Source organism: Globicephala melas, chromosome 6 (assembly GCF_963455315.2).
Source record: "Globicephala melas chromosome 6, mGloMel1.2, whole genome shotgun sequence".
Taxonomy (NCBI): domain Eukaryota; kingdom Metazoa; phylum Chordata; class Mammalia; order Artiodactyla; family Delphinidae; genus Globicephala; species Globicephala melas.
In genome coordinates, this window is record NC_083319.1 from 42,587,612 (window position 1) to 42,606,563 (window position 18,952).

The 18,952-nt window shown below is 41.5% G+C and overlaps 1 protein-coding gene across 1 annotated transcript in view; it reads left to right on the forward strand.

Annotated features, from left to right (window-relative positions):
- Positions 1-18,952, forward strand: part of GNAQ (G protein subunit alpha q) — a 290,054-nt gene that overhangs the window by 191,000 nt on the left and 80,102 nt on the right. Inside the window, exon 3 of the mRNA XM_030876968.3 lies at positions 9,244-9,398. Within this exon, the coding sequence (XP_030732828.1) occupies positions 9,244-9,398 (155 nt within the window). The remainder of the gene's footprint in view (positions 1-9,243; positions 9,399-18,952) is intronic.

Sequence of the window (18,952 nt, forward strand, 5' to 3'; positions counted from 1 at the left end):
GGGATGCATCAGCCAGTCAGTTGTTTTGCTTGTGTAAAATCAGTCCTTACTTGGTTGTTGGGAGTCTCAGTCTCTAGTCGGTGTTTTTCAAAGTGTGATGCACGGGAACACCAGTCTCATCCACTGATCTGAGGGGGAAGTGCTGCCATGGTCATACGGTAATGCCTCCACCCTTACCCTGTGCTCATGGATTCCTAGCACTGTTGTCTTAGTAAAGGTTCCGAGTTCTGCAATATAGACCATCTGTTTAACTTTTTATAAACATCATGCTCTACAGTTATCTGACTTTGGCTCTAGAACCCACTTTTCAAAACAATAGCCATTAAAATCCCAAGTAACTAATGGTCCTGAAATATTCTTTGAAAATAGCCATACAAGTATGTCTAATTCTTTGACTCTTAATAAATACGTATATCTTTAAAAGAATCTTCTAATTTCTTCTTTATCACTGTGACTTTGAATTAACTCTTTGAAAATAAACTTTTTTGTAGTATTCACAATGTGTGTGTGTGTATTACCATCATAATCATGAAGGTGATTTCAAAGAGTGCACAATTTTTTATTTCATCCCAAGATTTTACGGACCTGAGGGCAAGATTCTACATAATGGAACCATGTAATTACATCAGTCAACAGACTCTTTGGAACTGCTTGGTGTGTGTTATGCCCTGGTGCATCAAGCTCTGACCTACAATGTCATTGATTCTGATAATTATGACATGGCCTACGAACATGAAAAAGGAAAATAATAAGCAGAGGACTAAATAGAAAATATTTGCGTGAAATTTATAGTGGTGGAGCCAAGAAAGAGATGGAGTTCTTTAAAAGAAAAAGAACATTTTAAATAATAAAGGAGTATTTTCTCCATCGAAGAAGGAATCTGCTATATGTTAGAGATTAAGCAAATGTAGCTTATAGCGAAGCAAAACCAAAAAGAGAAACAGATTTCCAGCAAAGTTTTTGCGGAAAGGCAGTGTGCCTTATAGCCATTGATTACCTTGGTGAATGCTGTAATAAAGATTAAAAATAAAGCTCTAACCTTAGAAAAGCAGATCTAATAATGATAATAAATCAATTTGTAAAATCTTAAAGTAGAATAATATGTGACAGTTTAATAAACTTCCTTATCTAATATTTTGCTATCTGGGATATTTTATTTAACACAAACTATCTGCTTCATCAGTGTCTAGTGCATTGCCTGACATATGGTAGAAAAGTATTTGTTGAGATAATATTTATTAATGGTAATTTTGAAATAGCTCAAGATTTCATAGTAATTACAATACTTGTTTTAGGTATTTTACTAACAGTTCTTATAACTTTTCTAACAGCCCTAAAATGAATTATTTTCCCATTTCATAGATGAGGTAGCTGAGGTTCAGGAAAGTTGAGAGACAAGCCTAAAGACACAGGGCTGGAATGTGACAGTGTTATGATTGAAGCCCGGTTTGATCTCAAGCTATTGTTCCCCGTCCCTGGCAACGATTTACTTAGCATTTACATTGTATTAGGTATTGTAAGTAATCTAGAGATGATTTAAAGGATATGGGAGGATGTGCATAGGTTATATGCAAATACTATGACAGTTTTTCTAAGGGTCTTGAGTATCTGTGGATACCTACTCTGTTCTTGTGATACCAGGGTAAAGAGGGATGTGGATGCTTTAGCAAAGGAGAATCAGTAGATTCCCTAGCACTGAAAGATTCCACACACAGGATTTATCATCTTCATCAGGGACTTCAAAAGGCTGTGTCATGTAGTAATTTGTAATTTTGCTGAGCCATGAGTTGAATCATAAGTGTGGAGAGGCTGTTCTATAGGAATGAGTCACTGGCTACGTGAACCCAGCCAACAGCAGCTCGGTGTGACTTTGCTGTTCTTTGTCATTTATGCAGTAATGACCATAAGAAAATGCATCCACAACTGTCACTCTTTGTTCAGTGCATCTTAATGAATGAAGGTCAGCTGTTCAAGTTGTAATGAAGTCAGAGAAGGCGAAGTGGTCTAAGAAATGATAGTTCTCGCCCACGTTTTCGGTAGGAAATTTTAAGGGGTGTTTGCAAATTTGAGGACCCTTTGAGATCCATTATCCAGGCTGGTCTCTAGAATGTTGTTTCACATTTGAGCAAATAAAGGTGGGTGATTTGCCTAAGGTTACAGAGCTGGTAAGTGTGTACATCACACGTTTTATGTTTCCTGTGCTATTTTCCTTTTCTTCTGCTTTTTAAACAGTTAGCAGCTTTGGGTGTTAGGTCTGCCTTTAAGTGTTTTACATCCTTTCTGTCATTTAACCATCTAAAATAAATGCCATAGGGACTTCCCTGGTGGCGCAGTGGTTGGGAGTCTGCCTGCCAATGCAGGGGACATGGGTTCGAGCCCTGGTCTGGGAAGATCCCACATGCCACGGAGCAACTGAGCCTGTGCGCCACAACTTTGGAGCCTGCGCTCCAGAGCCCGTGAACCACAGCTACTGAAGCCCACGTGCCTAGAGCCCACGCACCACAACAAAGAGCAGCCCCCGCTCGACACAACTGGAGAAAGCCCGCGCACAGCAGTGATGACCCAATGCAGCCAAAAATAAATAAATAAATAAATTTAAAATAAATGCCGTATACCCTGAGAAAACCATAATTCAAAAAGAGTCATGTACCAAAATATTCATTACAGCTCTATTTACAATAGCCAGGACATGGAAGCAACCTAAGTGTCCATCAACAGATGAATGGTTAAAGAAGATGTGGCACATATATACAACGGACTATTACTCAGCCATAAAAAGGAACAAAACTGAGTTATTTGTAGTGAGGTGGATGGACCTAGAGACTGCCATACAGAGTGAAGTAAGTCAGAAAGAGAAAAACAAATACTGTATGCTAACACATATATGTGGAATCTAAAAAGAAAAATTTGTCAGAAGAACCTAGGGGCAAGACGGGAATAAAGATGCAGACCTACTAGAGAATGGGCTTGAGGATATGGGGAGGGGGGAGGGTAAGCTGGGACAAAGTGAGAGAGTGGCATGGACATATATACACTACCAAACGTAAAATAGATAGCTAGTGGGAAGCAGCCGCATAGCACAGGGAGATCAGCTTAGTGCTTTGCGACCACCTAGAGGGGTGGGATAGGGAGGGTGGGAGGGAGGGAGATGCAAGAGGGAAGAGCTATGGGGACATATGTATATGTATAACTGATTCACTGTGTTATAAAGCAGAAACTGACACACCATTGTAAAGCAATTATACTCCAATAAAGATGTTAAAAAAATAAAATAAATGCCATTGTTACCCCCATTTGACAGATTAGGAAACAGAGGTTTAGAGATGTTAAATAGCTTGACCCAAGTTCATGCTCAACTAGTACTGGGTGGAGGTGGGATTACAACAGAGAGATCTGATCCCAAGGTCCATCATTTTACTCTGTATTTCCTTTGAGTAGAAAACGAAAAAAGTCTGGTTTTTTTTTGTTTGTTTTCATAACTTAGAATCAAATGCCAAAATGGAAATAAGCAACAAGGAAAAAAAAAAAGGATTGAGAAGATGTGCACCTTCGTTCAAGATTAAAACATACTCAGACAGCAGTTCAGAATTTTTCTAATTCAGAGCCCCTCTGTGTGTGTTGGGCATCCTTTCAAACAGAGCAGCCCTAATGAGCTGAATATTTGTGTCTAAGAGCTTCAAAAATGTGGAAGTTACCATTTGGTTTTCTACTTCTAGCGTGTAGGAACCGGAATAGGTGTGACATTCCAGCCTAAAGCCACCTTGAGCTGTTAATGAGTTTTTGAAAATCCTTCCAAAGTGACTATAAGATCTTTGTTATTTCATCTGAAGGCTTGGCCTTTTGTGGGCAGGGTAAGACTCACTGTGGTGGGAACTCAGTTCTTCCTTCCTCTTGCTGAAGCAACCTTGGAAATATCAACACATCTAAGATTTACCTGAATTTTATGACCACCGAATCACCAAAACAAGACATTACCACATTGGCACATCCTGCGGTTTCCATGTGGTCTTAACCGAAAATTCTGCCAAGAGTTCCTAAGAGTAGCTACTTAGTTCTCACAATGTTCCCTCTGAGGCTTGCCACCAGCTTGCTAAGAATTCTGAAAGCTAACTTTCATTATTAAGTATTTCCATCCAGTGTGTTCAACTGTAACTTGAAATGAAATAGAATTATATTTTGCATTTTGTTTATATGATTAACGCATACCTGTTTTGCTTTTCTATTTACAGTGTTCAAAATTAAAAGAGTAGTCAATTGTAACTTATTTATATTATTAGAAATGACTTATTTCCTTTTCATCATAGCCTTTTTCATTAGTAATTGTTTAATTTCACGTAATTACTTGTGATTTTTACTACTTCACATCTGACATTTGGACAAATAGAAAAGGGTCTAATTTATCTTCCTAGTCTAACACATTGTACTAAAAAATATTCTTTCCACATACAGAATATTTTTTACCAAAAAAATGAGAGGATTGCACTTCCATTGAGGACCTTTGTATAGGCAATGTAAAAATTCTGTGTGTATTTTATAAAATGCTGTCACACTTAAATAACTTGAGAACTTCAGGTGAAAGCTCTTACATAGATGCAGATTACAGTTGATCATATTTGAATGTCATTTTACAAAACAGCAAGGGTGGAATTAAAAAACAAAGCTTAGTAGGCAATGAAAGTGACTTAGAAATTATGACCTGGATGAAGGCAAAGCGGTGATCTTGTGGTTTTTGAGGCCAATATACTTTCATAGTTGGTGGAGGTTGATTATGGTTCATAGCTGAGATTAATACTGTAGCTTTCATTGTGGAGGTTAATTTGCAGTAAGGGTCAGCATGAAACTTCCTCACTAGACTTTTTTTTTTCCCACAGTTAAAAGAGAGGGCCATGTTTATTTTGTCTACTGAGCCTTTGTTCATCATCTTCATCTCTGCCTGCCAGCCGAATCCTCTCTTCTCTCTGACATGTTGTCTGACCTCTCTATCCATACTGAGTTCTACTTTCTCAACCCCTATGTGGCATTGCCGATGTACAGACTTAACCATGTTCTGCCCTCTATTGTCAGGCACTGTTTGAAATAGTGAGGTCTTGTTTCAATAAATGATATATTATGTGCTCCTGGAGGGACAGTGTTGTAACTCCTTGGTGCTCCATGCATTCTAGATGTATTTATTTACAGTCATGCAGTTTATGGCTAGACAAAGCCTTAGGGAGATGATTTGTTTCAATTGCATAATCTTGTGGACCAGGAAAATGAAGCTCTATAGAGGTAAAGTAGTTTCTTCTAAGGGTTATGGCTTGTGTTAGGGGTAAAGCCAGGCCTAGAATTTAGGTGTCCCAATTTCCAGTTTAGTATAATTTCCACTCTTCCTTCCTTATATACTTCATTCAACGACTATCTATTGAGCATCAGTGGCAGGCACTCTGCTAGACCCTGATACTGCAATGCTGAGCCTGTCTTGGAACTTATACAGTGATCAGGGAGAAGGACACTAACAAACAGCACACAAATAGATGCACACTAGCTACCGAGATAAGTGCTGTTAAGGATTATGTGGTTCTGAGAGAGTAGGCAATGGATGGAAGATTTCCTTGAGAAACTTGTCTTTGACTTGTAAGACTTGACACTGTGTTTATATGTACTTTTTGAATGCACTTAAATTAGACAAATATTTGTTGTTGCTCACTCTGTGCTGGGCCCCAAAAGAAATTAGAGAAATTAGAGCCAGTAAGCTACAGCCCCTTCCCTCAATGTATAGTCTAGAAGACGATAAGCCAAGAGGTAACTATCATCATAAAGCAAAATGTAGACGTTCCATGGTTCAAAAGACACAAAGCTCACATTTTGGGGGAGAGGAGGAACATTAGGAACATCTTCCTGTCAGAGATGGCATAGGATACGGCCCCTGAACAAAAGCTAAAGAAAGGAATAGAGAAGGCCTTCCAGATGTAAGAAAAAGCAAACCGAGATGGAACAAGATAAGAAATTAGAGGAGTTTTCTAACAACAGAAAGTAATCTCATTTTACAGGAGCAGGCTTTTCGGTTACACAACTGTTGAGGATGTTGTCTATTGAAATGCCCTTACAGTCCACTGCAGTTAAAGCTGGAAATGCAAATGTTCCCTCGTTTCTCCTCCTGGAGCACATAATCCTGTGCTTTGGTTGGTTGCCGGCTATATGGACTGTTCCCCCCAACTCCACCCCTACCCCTCCGTGGCAACTACATCTAAGTCTTTAATTGCTATGTTACCTAGCATTTCACTGGGCTTCAATAAACATTTAATCGTCATAGTAAAAAGTGTCTGCTATGTGGAAACTGTTTTCTCTGGCATAAGTTACCTTCTCTAGAAACAGAAACAGAACTCCTTCCAGATGACATGGCTGGCCCAGTGTAGTGAGCATCAAACTTAGTTTTTAAATACTGCCTACACTAACCTGTATCATCACGTAGCTTTTATGCAATTCAGAGAGGTCTCAACCGTTTCTCCCTATGGATGGCATAATAGTTTGTCTAAATATTGTTGTAGGAAAGTGCTGCAGATTTACTTACTAGCATGTGTTAAGTGGCCAGCTGCTGTGTGCCAGCTTCTGTGTAGGACATAGTGTTATTGGTCAATCTTATTAGGGAAGTAAATGGAGGAGCAGATGAGTGGTACCTGATCCAACTCAGGCACAGATATACTTTATCGTTTCTAGCATTGCCAAGAATAAAAATCAGGGATATTTCATGGAAAACTCTAGATTTGGGGCTTCCCTTGGTAAATCGGAAAATCTGGCAACACGGGGCCTATATCCCAATGGCAGCAGTTAGTGGGAGGTAAATAGCGGCTGTCCTCTTTAATTAGGGTGTGTGTTTCTCAGTGTGCTGTAGTCCCTATCACTCCCTGTTGCCTACATCTAGCTTGTTTTATTCATTTCTGTGGCTTCCTGGCCCTTATAGTGCCCCTTGCTTTGGAGTGCTGTTGCCTTTCTGGGACCCTTCTCTTTAGTTTCCAGTAGCAATTTTCTGGCCAGCCAGACAATTAATTATGACCACAGCAGCTAGTGTGTGTGTGATGCTTAATAGTTCGCAGTGGTTCTCGAACTTTTCCATGTATCAGAATCATCCAGAGGGCCTGTTAAAACAGGGATTTGCTAATCAGTTTCTTATTCAAAAAGTTTGAGGTAGGATGGAAGGATTCGTATTTTTATCACATTCCCAGGTGATGCTGCTGGTGTGTGTACCGCCTTTTGAGAACCACTCAACTACTGTATTGTAGCACAATAGTAAGTCACGTGAGCTTGTTGGGGCAGGATGTTCCCCACCAGAGATAACATTTGGCAAGATTAAGCAACTTATCCAATGTCATAAGAAGCAGCAGAGTCAGATTAAAACCATGTCTTTCGAGTATATCCAGCAGGAGACCATCCCGTACATCCCTGTTCCTGCCCCACATCTGCCCTCCAAGATGCACAGAATCCTCTAGAGAACGCTGTAAAACAGACATAGCCACGGGGATTCTAATTGAGGATTATACCACGGGTGATCATTGTCATATCTCAGGACACAGAGAGTTAGCCCTTGTTTGTATTCAGTGAGCAAGGGCAGAAAGGCGAGGTCAAAGCTTGACATCAGGCATACCTGTGAAGGTATGAGACATGCCTGCTGGGCAAAGTGCAGGAGGCCCCACAGCCAGTGTTTCGTGCTTGAAGGAGGTCCACTTGAGCAGGCAGACGGCAGAGCAGGTGGGACAATTACAGTCTTTGGTATCGACACGGAGCAACAGGTGCTACAGAGCCAGGCAGAGCACAGCACTGGGGATTCATTGGGGAGCCAGTGATACTGTTTTCAAGGGGGAGCCTCATGGGGAACTGTGACTGAGGTAGGCCCACCTGAGGTCTGAGACTTGGGAACAGGACTTCAGGATGGCAGGATTGCTGGTGGGATAAGACAGATTGCCTGGGCAGGGACTAGGTACAGAAAACAACGATAGGGATCCGTTTTCCAAGGTTGGGGTGCAGGGCAGAGCTATAGGGGTTCTCACTTACTAGATCTGACTGTCAGGGTCAGAGCAGAGCTAGCAAGAAAGGTGGTTTCTTCAGTCTTGGCATGTTGGGCTTCTTAAAACTTTCTCTAAGTCAAGATTAGTCTAATGACATGGGGCCCTTCCCTCTTACGGGATGAGAAGGAAGATAAAGATGGGGAACCAGACAGGCCTAACGTGGATTAAATTTATTAAATTCTATCTGCTTAAAACTCTATGAAAAGAATAATTGGGTCATCATGTAATCAAGATAACCATTCACTGACCTAGTTCAGAAGTTTATCTGTACAAAATCAAGACTGTTGTAACAAATTATCAGCCATGTGTCTCCAGTTTTCAAGATAATTAGTTATTTGTTGATTTATATATTCATGTGCACATGTAATTTACATGTAAAGTACACCCATGAAAACCTATTTTGTTTGAGATTGTTAGACAATGATATATTCTGGTTAATTTGGGGGTTGACCATACAACATTTTGATTTCAATCTTGTTGAAAAATTTTTTTTAAATCTTTTTACCTCTTTCCTGCTAAATGTTGTATAATGAAAATAACAAAGTCCTTTTTCCTTGTTAAAAAAATACTGAATAGCCTCCTCAATCTGATAGTGTAGATAAGGCAGCTATAAAATAAATATTGGCAATTCAGGGGTGTGGAAGTGGAGAGGCACGCCTACCACTGCTCAGGTTCACTCGTTAATATTGACTGTTCTTCTGTGGGTTTACCCCTATCCCAGAAGCGAGCCATAGAAACTAACCCTGATTAGTTGAGGAGTCTGATTGAGCTTCTGCTACTCAGTGAATACCCAGCCCATGAGAACACTCAGGGCTGGGTATATTATGCGTTTGATTATTATAAACACAGAGGGGATACGTGTCTCTTTTTTCCCTTTAATAACATTAATTGTTTTAGGATTGTGATCATCACCTGTAAACAGTCATTACGTGTAGCATGACATCCTCATTGTTCCGACGGGAACCAAACACTCTGCTTTCCTCTAGTCAACTTTAGGTAGCCTCATGGTTTAATCTAGAGGGAAAGATTTGGGACTGGGTTTTATCTAAGGAAAAAAAAAAAAGAAGCATTACATTATTATAAACCAGTTCAAAAACCAGTATATGAGGAAAGACCTCACTTGTGCACAATGTAATGTGCAAACCAAAGGCAATTTTCAGCAATGGAAAGGAGATTAAAACTTTTTTTTTTTTTTAAACAGGCTCACGCACAATTAGTTCGAGAAGTTGATGTGGAGAAGGTGTCTGCTTTTGAGAATCCGTATGTAGATGCAATAAAGAGTTTATGGAACGATCCTGGAATCCAGGAATGCTATGACAGACGACGGGAATATCAGTTATCTGACTCTACCAAATAGTAAGTATTCCTCCAGGAGGCCCTTTGCATCTTTCTCTTTACTTTCATGTGCAGGTGCTCTGCAGTGAGACCTTCTGTGTTCTGTAATGTGTGTATTGTTATCTGATTCTAACTGCACAGTTAGGAAGTATAGGTATTAAACTTGTGCCAACCTCATAAATTTCAACTATATTGTAAGGGACTGGCATGATGAGTCAGGGAGAGTATTTTACTGTTTTCTGTTTGAAAAGCAAACTGAAGACTCTAGGAATCTGCATTCACTAACCTGTCTCTTTCCCCAAATTGTAAAGCAGCAGTTCTCAAACACATACTTCATTGTGCTTTGAAATCTTGTAATAATAATTTTTAATGCAAATGTCGGATCTTACTCATATGCTGGAAGACACCTACACACATTAAGAACCGCAAACAAATGCGCTTGATTATGGCTTCGCAAACATCAGACCTCCTGGTTTCTAGTTTGCAGGCACAGAACCTTGACTGCTTCCTGGGAGCCACTGTTATGTTGATGGATAGATTTGCCTTTGCATGAAAATTGCGTGGGAGTCGAATTTTGCATGCATTCCCGAATTATTTTGCGAGCTGTCAATCAAAATCATGTGTCCTGGGAGAGATTTGCATCCTAGAGAGCTTTGTTAGTTCTCTAGATTAAATCTTGCCTAACAGAAAGAAAGTAAAGCTCTGGCAGTCATTGGATTAATGTAATCAATGTGGTCAGCAATGTAGATAATTGGGCGCCTGAAAAATGGATTTTTTTTAGTAGTATTTAGCCAGATTTCTGTCTACATTAATTATGGTAACCCAGCATTTGCCTCTTGTATTGGTTCTGGGCAGACAGAAGAAAGGGTGGAAAATATTCAGCAGCCTCAGGGCAGTTCATGTGTTGAAATGACCCTCTGGATGAGAGCAGGACCATGGGGAAAATAAGGAGCCCCATAGGCTGATTGGCGTCACTCAGCAGTGCAGAGGACATCCAAGAGCTGTTTGGCTCTGTTTTTGAAGTAAAGTGGATCGTGCTCTTACCCTAGTTCTAGGCATTTGTATAAGATAAGTTATGATTCAGGTTAGCCAAAGAAACGTTGCCTGGTCAAAACAATTCTTGTATTCCTAAGGTAAATCTGAATGACGTAATTCTGAAATGTGACGTGGAACGCTCAGGAACACCGTGTCTGTCGTGTTTAAGCTAATACCCACCACTCTGGGCCTCTGAAATGAGCGCTTCCTCATTCCGTACTTCTTTTGTCCTTCTTCCACGCCTTCACGGAGCCTTCCACACTGCCTGTCCTCAGTCTTCCTCTTCCGTGTCTGCCCGCCTTCCTTCGCCCCCTTCCCTTCCTCCCTCCCTCTCTCCTCCCCCCGCCCCCCCCCCCGAATTCCTACTGTGTAAGTTCCTGTGAGTAGAGAGATGAAGAAGATGCGTTCAGCTCTGCTGTGTTCCAGATTCTGCCCCCTCAACCTTTGACCTGCTGTCTTCCTTTTACTTCCTGCCCCCTCTGTCTCTCTGTTTCCTTTGCCATTCCAGACTCCATCCATCTCCCCCACATTGCTGCTGTGCTTTACCCCTCGTTCCTGTTGCTGCTCATTATGCCTTCCGCTGTCCGCCCTCGCCTCTGGTTCTCCTTTAACTCCTCTTCACTTCTCACTTTGCTATTGTGACGTCCCTCCTGGTCCATTATAAAGTTACATACACAAATAAATCCTCCACCTCTCATCATTTCTAACCCCCGTCTTTTTACTTTATCATAAATCCTGTCTCTCCCCCTCCTCCTTACCTCTTCTGTTCTTTACCTGCCACCTAGATCTGTTCTCCCTACAGAGAGGTCTTGCGACTAGGGTATCAGAGCACCAGTGTCCCATAAGGATATTGCTTACCAGGGTTGGGGCCCCACCCCCCTTAGGAAATGGTTTGCCTCCTGCTCCTGGGATAGGCCCTCAGAGAGATTCCTGTTTGCCCTGAGGACACCTGGGTCGGCTGCTGCTGTTGTGCTCTTGAGGCAAAGCTCCACCATATGTCTGGTGACATTCCTTCAGTTTAGATTTGTGCATTCCCAGACAAGTACCCATGAGTTGCTTTAGGGCAAAGAGCTCTCCGCAGCGGTTTCTCCAGGCCCCTGTTAGCACTGTGATGCTGGGAGAGCCACCATCTTAGAATTCTGTCGCACAGCCTGCGTCTACCGTAAAAACACGCCTGCTCTGTGGGCACATCCCTCATGTTAGAGCTGAAGATACGGGGGCACCTGGGACAGGCTGATCTCAACCCCTTCGCGTGATTATTCTTTAAACAATCCTACTTTCCCCTGATGGGTATAGGGAGAACTCGATTTTCTAAACTGTACATCATGTGGGTATGTAAGTGCATGCACATGCACTTTTTTCTTTTTTAACCATATCTTTATGCAGAAGGAATAAAGTAAATTATATGTCCTTATACCCACATTTCAGTGTGCATCTTTTTGAAAATATAGGACATTTGCTTACATAATAAATAATACCATATTATACCTAAAAATAATCAGCCGTCCTTTTCATCATTCCGTACCCAGTTCATATTCATATTTCCCACATTCTTCCAAAATGTCCTTTAGAGTCAGTCGATTTTAGGGCTACTCATTGCATTTGGTTTTTATGTCCCTTAAGTCTCTTTTAACCTAGTAGAGACCTGCTTTGTATTTCACTGGCATGTCGAAACGATTGGCTTGGATTGGGCCTGATTGCTGCCTCAGAGCATGATTTAACTTTCTCTTCCGTCTCTTGGATTTTCTACAAACTGGAAGTTGCATTTAAAAACTTGATTAGATTCCAGTTAACCATTGTGAGTAGAATACACTTTAAGTGATGTCATACACTGGTTTACCCATCAGTGGTAAGTTAAGGTTCACCACAGTGTTAGGGCACTGACAGCCTCCATTATAAAGTTATATTTTTTTTCCTTCTGCCACCAAAAGCAATCTGTGTGGTGTTACTTGGTCATTGTGTAATCTCCAGTTCCCCGTCGACTCTTCACATGATCGTTTTAATTCCAATCAATAAGTCTTACCTGGTTTAATAATTCCATTAGGATTTGTAAAGGAATGATTTTCTGCTTTTATCATTTGGTCTTTGTTGGCATTCTTCTATGAAGTAGAAGGTTTTCTGCTCCACTGGTGCTATTTGCTCATCCTGAAATACATTTTCTACCAAAAGGAATGTGTTTCATTCAGTCTTTTCGTTACAGTAATTTGTTACATAGGCTAAATAGATGGTGACTGTATAACTTACGCAAACCAGGACATTTTGAGAAGGAAGGGGTTACTGTTAATAATTGCAATGAAATAGCAGGCATAAACTGGGAATCTCCTAGTCAAACAGGGACATTTGGTCACCTTAGCTAAATGAAACCTAGGGAGGTGTTTTGGTTTTTTCGCCTTCGTTTTCTCTAGAAGACTCTTGTTTACTTTCAGGGAGTAGAACCAATCTATTCCTGCCAATTATGTAAGTTGTGTGTGGAAACCTGAGTTAGCTGACTCCATCCATGTTTCTGATCTCTAACCAGGATGTTTCAGCACTCTTTATATTATAGATCAGGGCCCAAGTAGCCTGGCTGGCCTGCCTTTAATCCCATTGTGCCGGGAGGCCAAGTATTAGTCACTTTATTCTTCCCCATCTTAGTCCCAGGCATTTTCCTTTTCCTTAGCCAGGAAAACCTTCCCAGCACAAAGATAAGACCAGTGGCTTTTTGGATTCACCCATTTGCTGCTCTGTTCCACATGTTCCCCCAGTGTGGTCCAGGGAACGCCCCATGAACTGCGGGGATAGTACTGATGAGGATGTAGGTCCCCTGTCTTGAGCATCACTGATTCCCAGTACTGAATTCATTTTCAAAGAGTAACTCAGAATAATTCCTTTTTCTGCATTCGAGACGGTTGTTACCCCTTTTCCTTTCTGACCTTTGTGTACATTCCACTGGTGTGTCTTTTAGTATTTTATCCTGCCTCTGTTACTTCATGAGGAAGCATGTGTTCTTTCTGTCTTTATAATTAAAATTTTAAAAACTTTGCTGATATCCTGCACCTAATTTCTTATACGGTGACATCACCTTACAGAAATCTTTCTGAATTTAAGACCAGCCTCCTTGAGTACTGACTGTCTTCCTTGTGGTTCTTCAGTTTAGATTTAGGGAACATGTAGATACCTAATCTCTAGCCGTGTGAGAATCCGTGCCTGCCATGCCCATCTGCTTACAGTTTTCAGCTTAACAACAGTTCTCTCCAGGACCCTGCTGGTTGTGAGAGTCAGTGTAGGCCACTTGCCAGGAATACTGAGAACAGAGGCCAGGCATGCCTCTCGTCTTTTCTATCTGATGAGCTCCTATTTATCCTTCAAGACCCAATTCAGGAGTCACACCCTCTGAAAGTCTTGCCCAACACCAGAGAGAGTGAGTCACTGTGTCATGTATCTTAACACTTGTACAAATCTCCTTTGTATCTGGTATCGTGTTTACCGAAGTGTCTCTCTCCTCTGCCCACAGTGCCTAACATTGACTGCTCACGTTTGACCTTCACAAATGATTGTTCCATGAAATCATAGATGGGTAATTTCCACTGTTTCAGTGACCGTGATGTAGGCACTATCTGTCTTTGGCCATTATAGACGAACTATGAAGTTCCAGAGCTAAAGGCATTTAAGTCTTTTTTCCTGCTGTTTTTGAAGATCTGGCATGTGGAAAGTTCTGTTATCAAAACAGCTGCCATTTGCTGACTACTTCCTGTATGGTAGATTCTGTGCTTAGTCGTTTATATGCAAAACTGTAGCTATTTCTTATTATCCCTATGAAACAGGGTCTCAGAGAGGTTGAGTGACTTGTTCACGGTCACACAATTAGTAAGTGATAGGAGTAGGAACTGAAATCAGATTTGCTGCCTCCAGAGCCCAGGTTTTTAACCACTGTGAAATCCAGCCTTACAGAGGATGGATGGATAGATGGATGGTTGGATGAATGAGAGAGAGAGAGGGAGAGAGATAATTGACAGTTGTTAGATATATAGATGATAGACTAATAGATAAAATAGCTCTGATTAGATAAATCACTTACCATGAAAGATACAAATTATTTATTAATCTTTATTAACGTTGCCTATAGGTAGCTCCGATTTACTGGAAAGCACACCCATCAGGGTTTTGATTATCGTCCACAAAATTTAGCCACGTTTAACAGTATATCGATCGTTCATACAACATAGAAGATATTCTAGGTCACACAGAATTGAGAAATATTATTTATTTTAGTCTACAGTCTTAACCCCTTTTCCCATACTCCATCCAATAACTTTTTACTGGAGTCAAACTAGAGCCAATAACTGATTTGAGCTTTCGTTTTTCTACTTTGATTAGCCAACTTGCTGATCATAATAAACAATCGGATGGCTCAAAGGACAGGCAGCGCTGGTAGAAACAAGGAGATGGGAAATTCCAGACGACGGATAAGCAGTTTAGGATAAGTTTGCAATTGGCTTTAATTTGGCATATTCTCCCAGTTCTATTTAATGAAAGACTAAAAAAGCATTTTAAGGTGCTGGAGAGTTTTGTAGATTCCCTTATTACCCTTTTTGTTATTGATTTTAAAAAGTCTGAGGGCTCTGAATATCTTTAGGTAAAGAATACAATAAACAGATGGCTGTAGGTTTTTGGTTTTTTTTTTTCTGGCTGGGGTTCACCACCTGCCTTAATATACTGAGACGTCAGGTCAAATGAGTTCACTGCCTACAGTACCAAAAGCTCCCTGACATTAGCCAGAGAACACAAATCTCAATCAACTTGGCATATAGTGAGAAAAGTCCTCACACTGCAGGCTTTTGGCAAAAGACTGCTGTATCCTTGTTCACCTTCAGGGACCAAGTAATGCCTAATCTTGCTTTACTGAAGTACCCCTCCAGGGATTTCAGTAGATTGGACACCTTGAAATTTCCTCATGTTCCACAGCCCTTGAATCCAAAGTACATGAAAATTGGCTTTTGGGCATAAGTCACATTTGGAGTTTACTTCTAACTTCATGCTTAAATTTTTAATTTAATTTAAAAACGCACAAGGAATTTGAATGTTGGATTTTAAATGCAAAGCGAATTTTCAGAGGTAGGTTAGCATATCGGCCTGCTTTGGGGCTGAATCCTTCTTGAAGAAGTACCTTGCTAAAAATTAGTTCCTGACTCATGAGCCAAGTACTTGAACCTGAGCGTGTGTTATCTCTAACTCTCACAGCCATTCTAACTTTACTCTTTATCTGACTATTAAAAAGAAGTGTAGGGCTTCCCTGGTGGCGCAGTGGTTGAGAGTCCGCCTGCCGATGCAGGGGATACGGGTTCGTGCCCTGGTGCGGGAGGATCCCACATGCCGCAGAGCGGCTGGGCCCGTGGGCCATGGCCGCTGAGCCTGCGCGTCTGGAGCCTGTGCTCCGCAACGCAAGAGGCCACAACAGTGAGAGGCCTGTGTACCGCAAAAAAAAAAAAAAAAAAGAAGTGTAAGCCTACTGCAGGCGTTTGGAGGCAGACGAGACATTGTGTGGTGAGACCATTGGGTCAAAGTCCAGCCTTCAATGGAATTGCGGCTGCCATTCCTCACCTGTGGGGCTTCTGACTACGTAAGTGTCACTGGCCTCAGACACTGGTGTCTGTTCTGTAACCTCTAAACTCTCTTCTAATTCTGAAATCCTTTGATTCTCTAATAGTAGAATGCCTTTATCTGAGAAACCATTACCCTATGCAGTCAAGAGGAAACCTGGTACCCCCCAAATTTACCTGGAAATGTAATGAACAGAGAGATTATTCTCTACATAGTTAAATGACTAAAAATGCTGTCTTGAGCTCAGAAGAGGGTATTGATCTTGCGTATGTTTGCTCTTTTTTAAAGAGTGACAATAATAACATGGAGTGGCCCTTTTATTCACCCGCGTGACATATTTACTTCTATTTTTGTTTTCTTTTATCTAATGAGCCATATCTCCTAACAACCTTTATCTACCTATCTATTTATTTATTGGCTGCATTGGGTCTTTGTTGCTGCTCACGGGCTTTCTCTAGGTGCGGTGAGTGGGGGCTACTCTTCGTTGCAGTGCGCGGGCTTCTCATTGCGGTGGCTTCTTTTGTTGCGGAGCAAGGGCTCTAGGCACGCAGGTTTCAGTAGTTGTGGCTTGCGGGCTCTAGAGTGCAGACTCAGTTGTTGTGGTGCAGGGGCTTAGGCGACATGTGGGATCTTCCCGGACCAGGGCTCGAACCCATGTACCCTGCATTGGCAGGCGGATTCTTAACCACTGTGCCGCCAGGGAAGTCCCTCTCCTAGTAACCTTTTGCAAGAATAAAACATACCCTGTATTTGTCTTCCACGGTGAACTCTGATGATTCTAAGACTTGGTCTCTAGTATTCCTTTTTCAGAATGCTTGGAGCTGTTAGAGGTGGTAAGGCTTAAGCACTGTAACCTTCATTACAGAGATGTAGTAGGGAAAGGGGTTTGCCTTGACCCCTGTTCGTCATTCATTCACTCTGCTTGAAGGGCAAAGTGGATGTGGGAGACGCTTCACTCTGTCAGTTTGCTGCTTGCTCATATTTTGGCAGAATGTTTGCACGTTCAGTGGTTTGACCTCTTCTTTACAATCCTTCCCACAATCTACTCAAGATGACATTGTACCCACATGAAACCAGGGGCGCTATTACTATAGAACAGGATTGGAAAACCCGCAGGCCCAACTCAACCTGCTGCCTGTCTTTATAAATTAAGTTTTGTTGGAACATAGCCAAGCCTATTTGTTTATGTGTTGCCCAAAGCTGGTTTTGTGCCCAGTGGCAGAGTTGAGTCATTGCAACAGACTGAATGACCCACAAAGCCTAAAGTACTTACTCTCTGATTTCAAACCACCCCCACCTCACAAAAAAAAGAAAAGAAAAAACTTGCAAGCCCCTCCCATGGAAGGAGACTGAATATTAAAAGGCAACTAGCACTCTGCTTCCACGTCTGCCATCTAGATAGAGCCTACCTTAGTCCTCGGATGCTCTGAATCAACCCAGAGATTCATTTTTAGAGAACTGAGAGAACAGATGGCCTGCAGTCCCTCAGCAGTACTCCATCAATAGCTCTTTGCACAACAAAACTTCAGATAGGAGGTGAGCGTCAGAGAGCTCTAGACTGTGTTCCCTGGTAGTACCTCTAAATGCCGTGCACAGAATGTCCAGTACTAAAGATGGCATAAATGACCAGAAATGTTGACTGAGTAGATTTGGCTCTGAGAGTAAGGATTGTGTCTCATGTGGCTTGGCTTTTGCCCCCACTGTAGTGCCTGGTGCAGCTGGTTGAGAGTGTGATGGGATTTAACAGTCAGTGGGACCAAAGGTAGGGCTGACCGGCTTTTGAAAGAGGCCTAAGAGAACTCGTACCTGTCTAGGAGATAACCCCACCTCCAGTCTCAAGTGAGCACAGGACACTTGCTTTCTCCATCGGGCCCGTTCCTTTATTTTCACTCCCCACCTGCCAAGCCCTCTTTGAACTCTTATGGGCTGACCCTGGTGTTCTTCTTCATTCACACAGTGGCTTCTTGATCTAAAGAATTGTGGTCTATAATTAGTTTAACATGACCAGCTCCTCAGACCTGATCATCCTTGTTAAAATGAAAGTTCTGGTCCTATAGAACCAATATCCAAGTTAAGGAGACATGACCGTGAGAGACCTGCTGTAGTCAGCGACCTTTTGCTCATGGCTGACTCTTGGCTACCATCACTGGGAGCTCTCTTCTGAGTCACATCTTTTCTGTGCTGTAAAATGGTTATTTTATAGCATGTTTATTGCCATTGCTAGAGCACGAGCTCCTTGAGGACAGGATTCACACCTTTTTTTTTTTTTTCTTTGTGGTTCCCACCCAGTGCTATGCACAGTGCCTAGTTTTCAGTCAGGCTTTAAGAGAAAGTTGTTGAATGAATGAGGAACATAATAAAAGAATAAGTAAATTATATTTCTTTGCTGATTTCTTCCCATCTCTCTTTTCTCCCCTCTTCTGCCTGTTCCAGTCCCATTCAGTCTGCACGCTGTAACTCATCCCCCACTTTTCTACACAGTTCTCTAGTGACTGCAGTTCATAATCATCTCTCCCTTCTTAATGCATTCATAGTTAGCACCTCACAGTTTGGCACTTAATTATTTCTTAATTGATTCATCTGTGCTATCTTTGCTTCACAGGTAGCCTGATGTCCCTAAAGGCAAAGGAAAAATATGTATTTTGTACCAGCTCCCTGTGCCCCAGCCCCCCTCCCTCTCCAACACACACAGTGATTTGAATTGAACATATAACAGATTTTCAATAAATATGTGTAAATTAACTGAAGTAAGCACTGTCATTACAGTCAAGATGAGCAGACTAGAATAAAAAGTAGCCTTCTGATGCTTCTGATATGTTTTAGAAGTATAAAAATTGTGTCAAAATTAGTCAACAGCTTTGAAAGTTACCGTATAAAAGATGAATAAATGAACAAAGCCAAACAGGCAAATTGAAAAAGACCTCTTGCTCCCTTCCCTTTTCCTTCTCGACCTGTCTTAC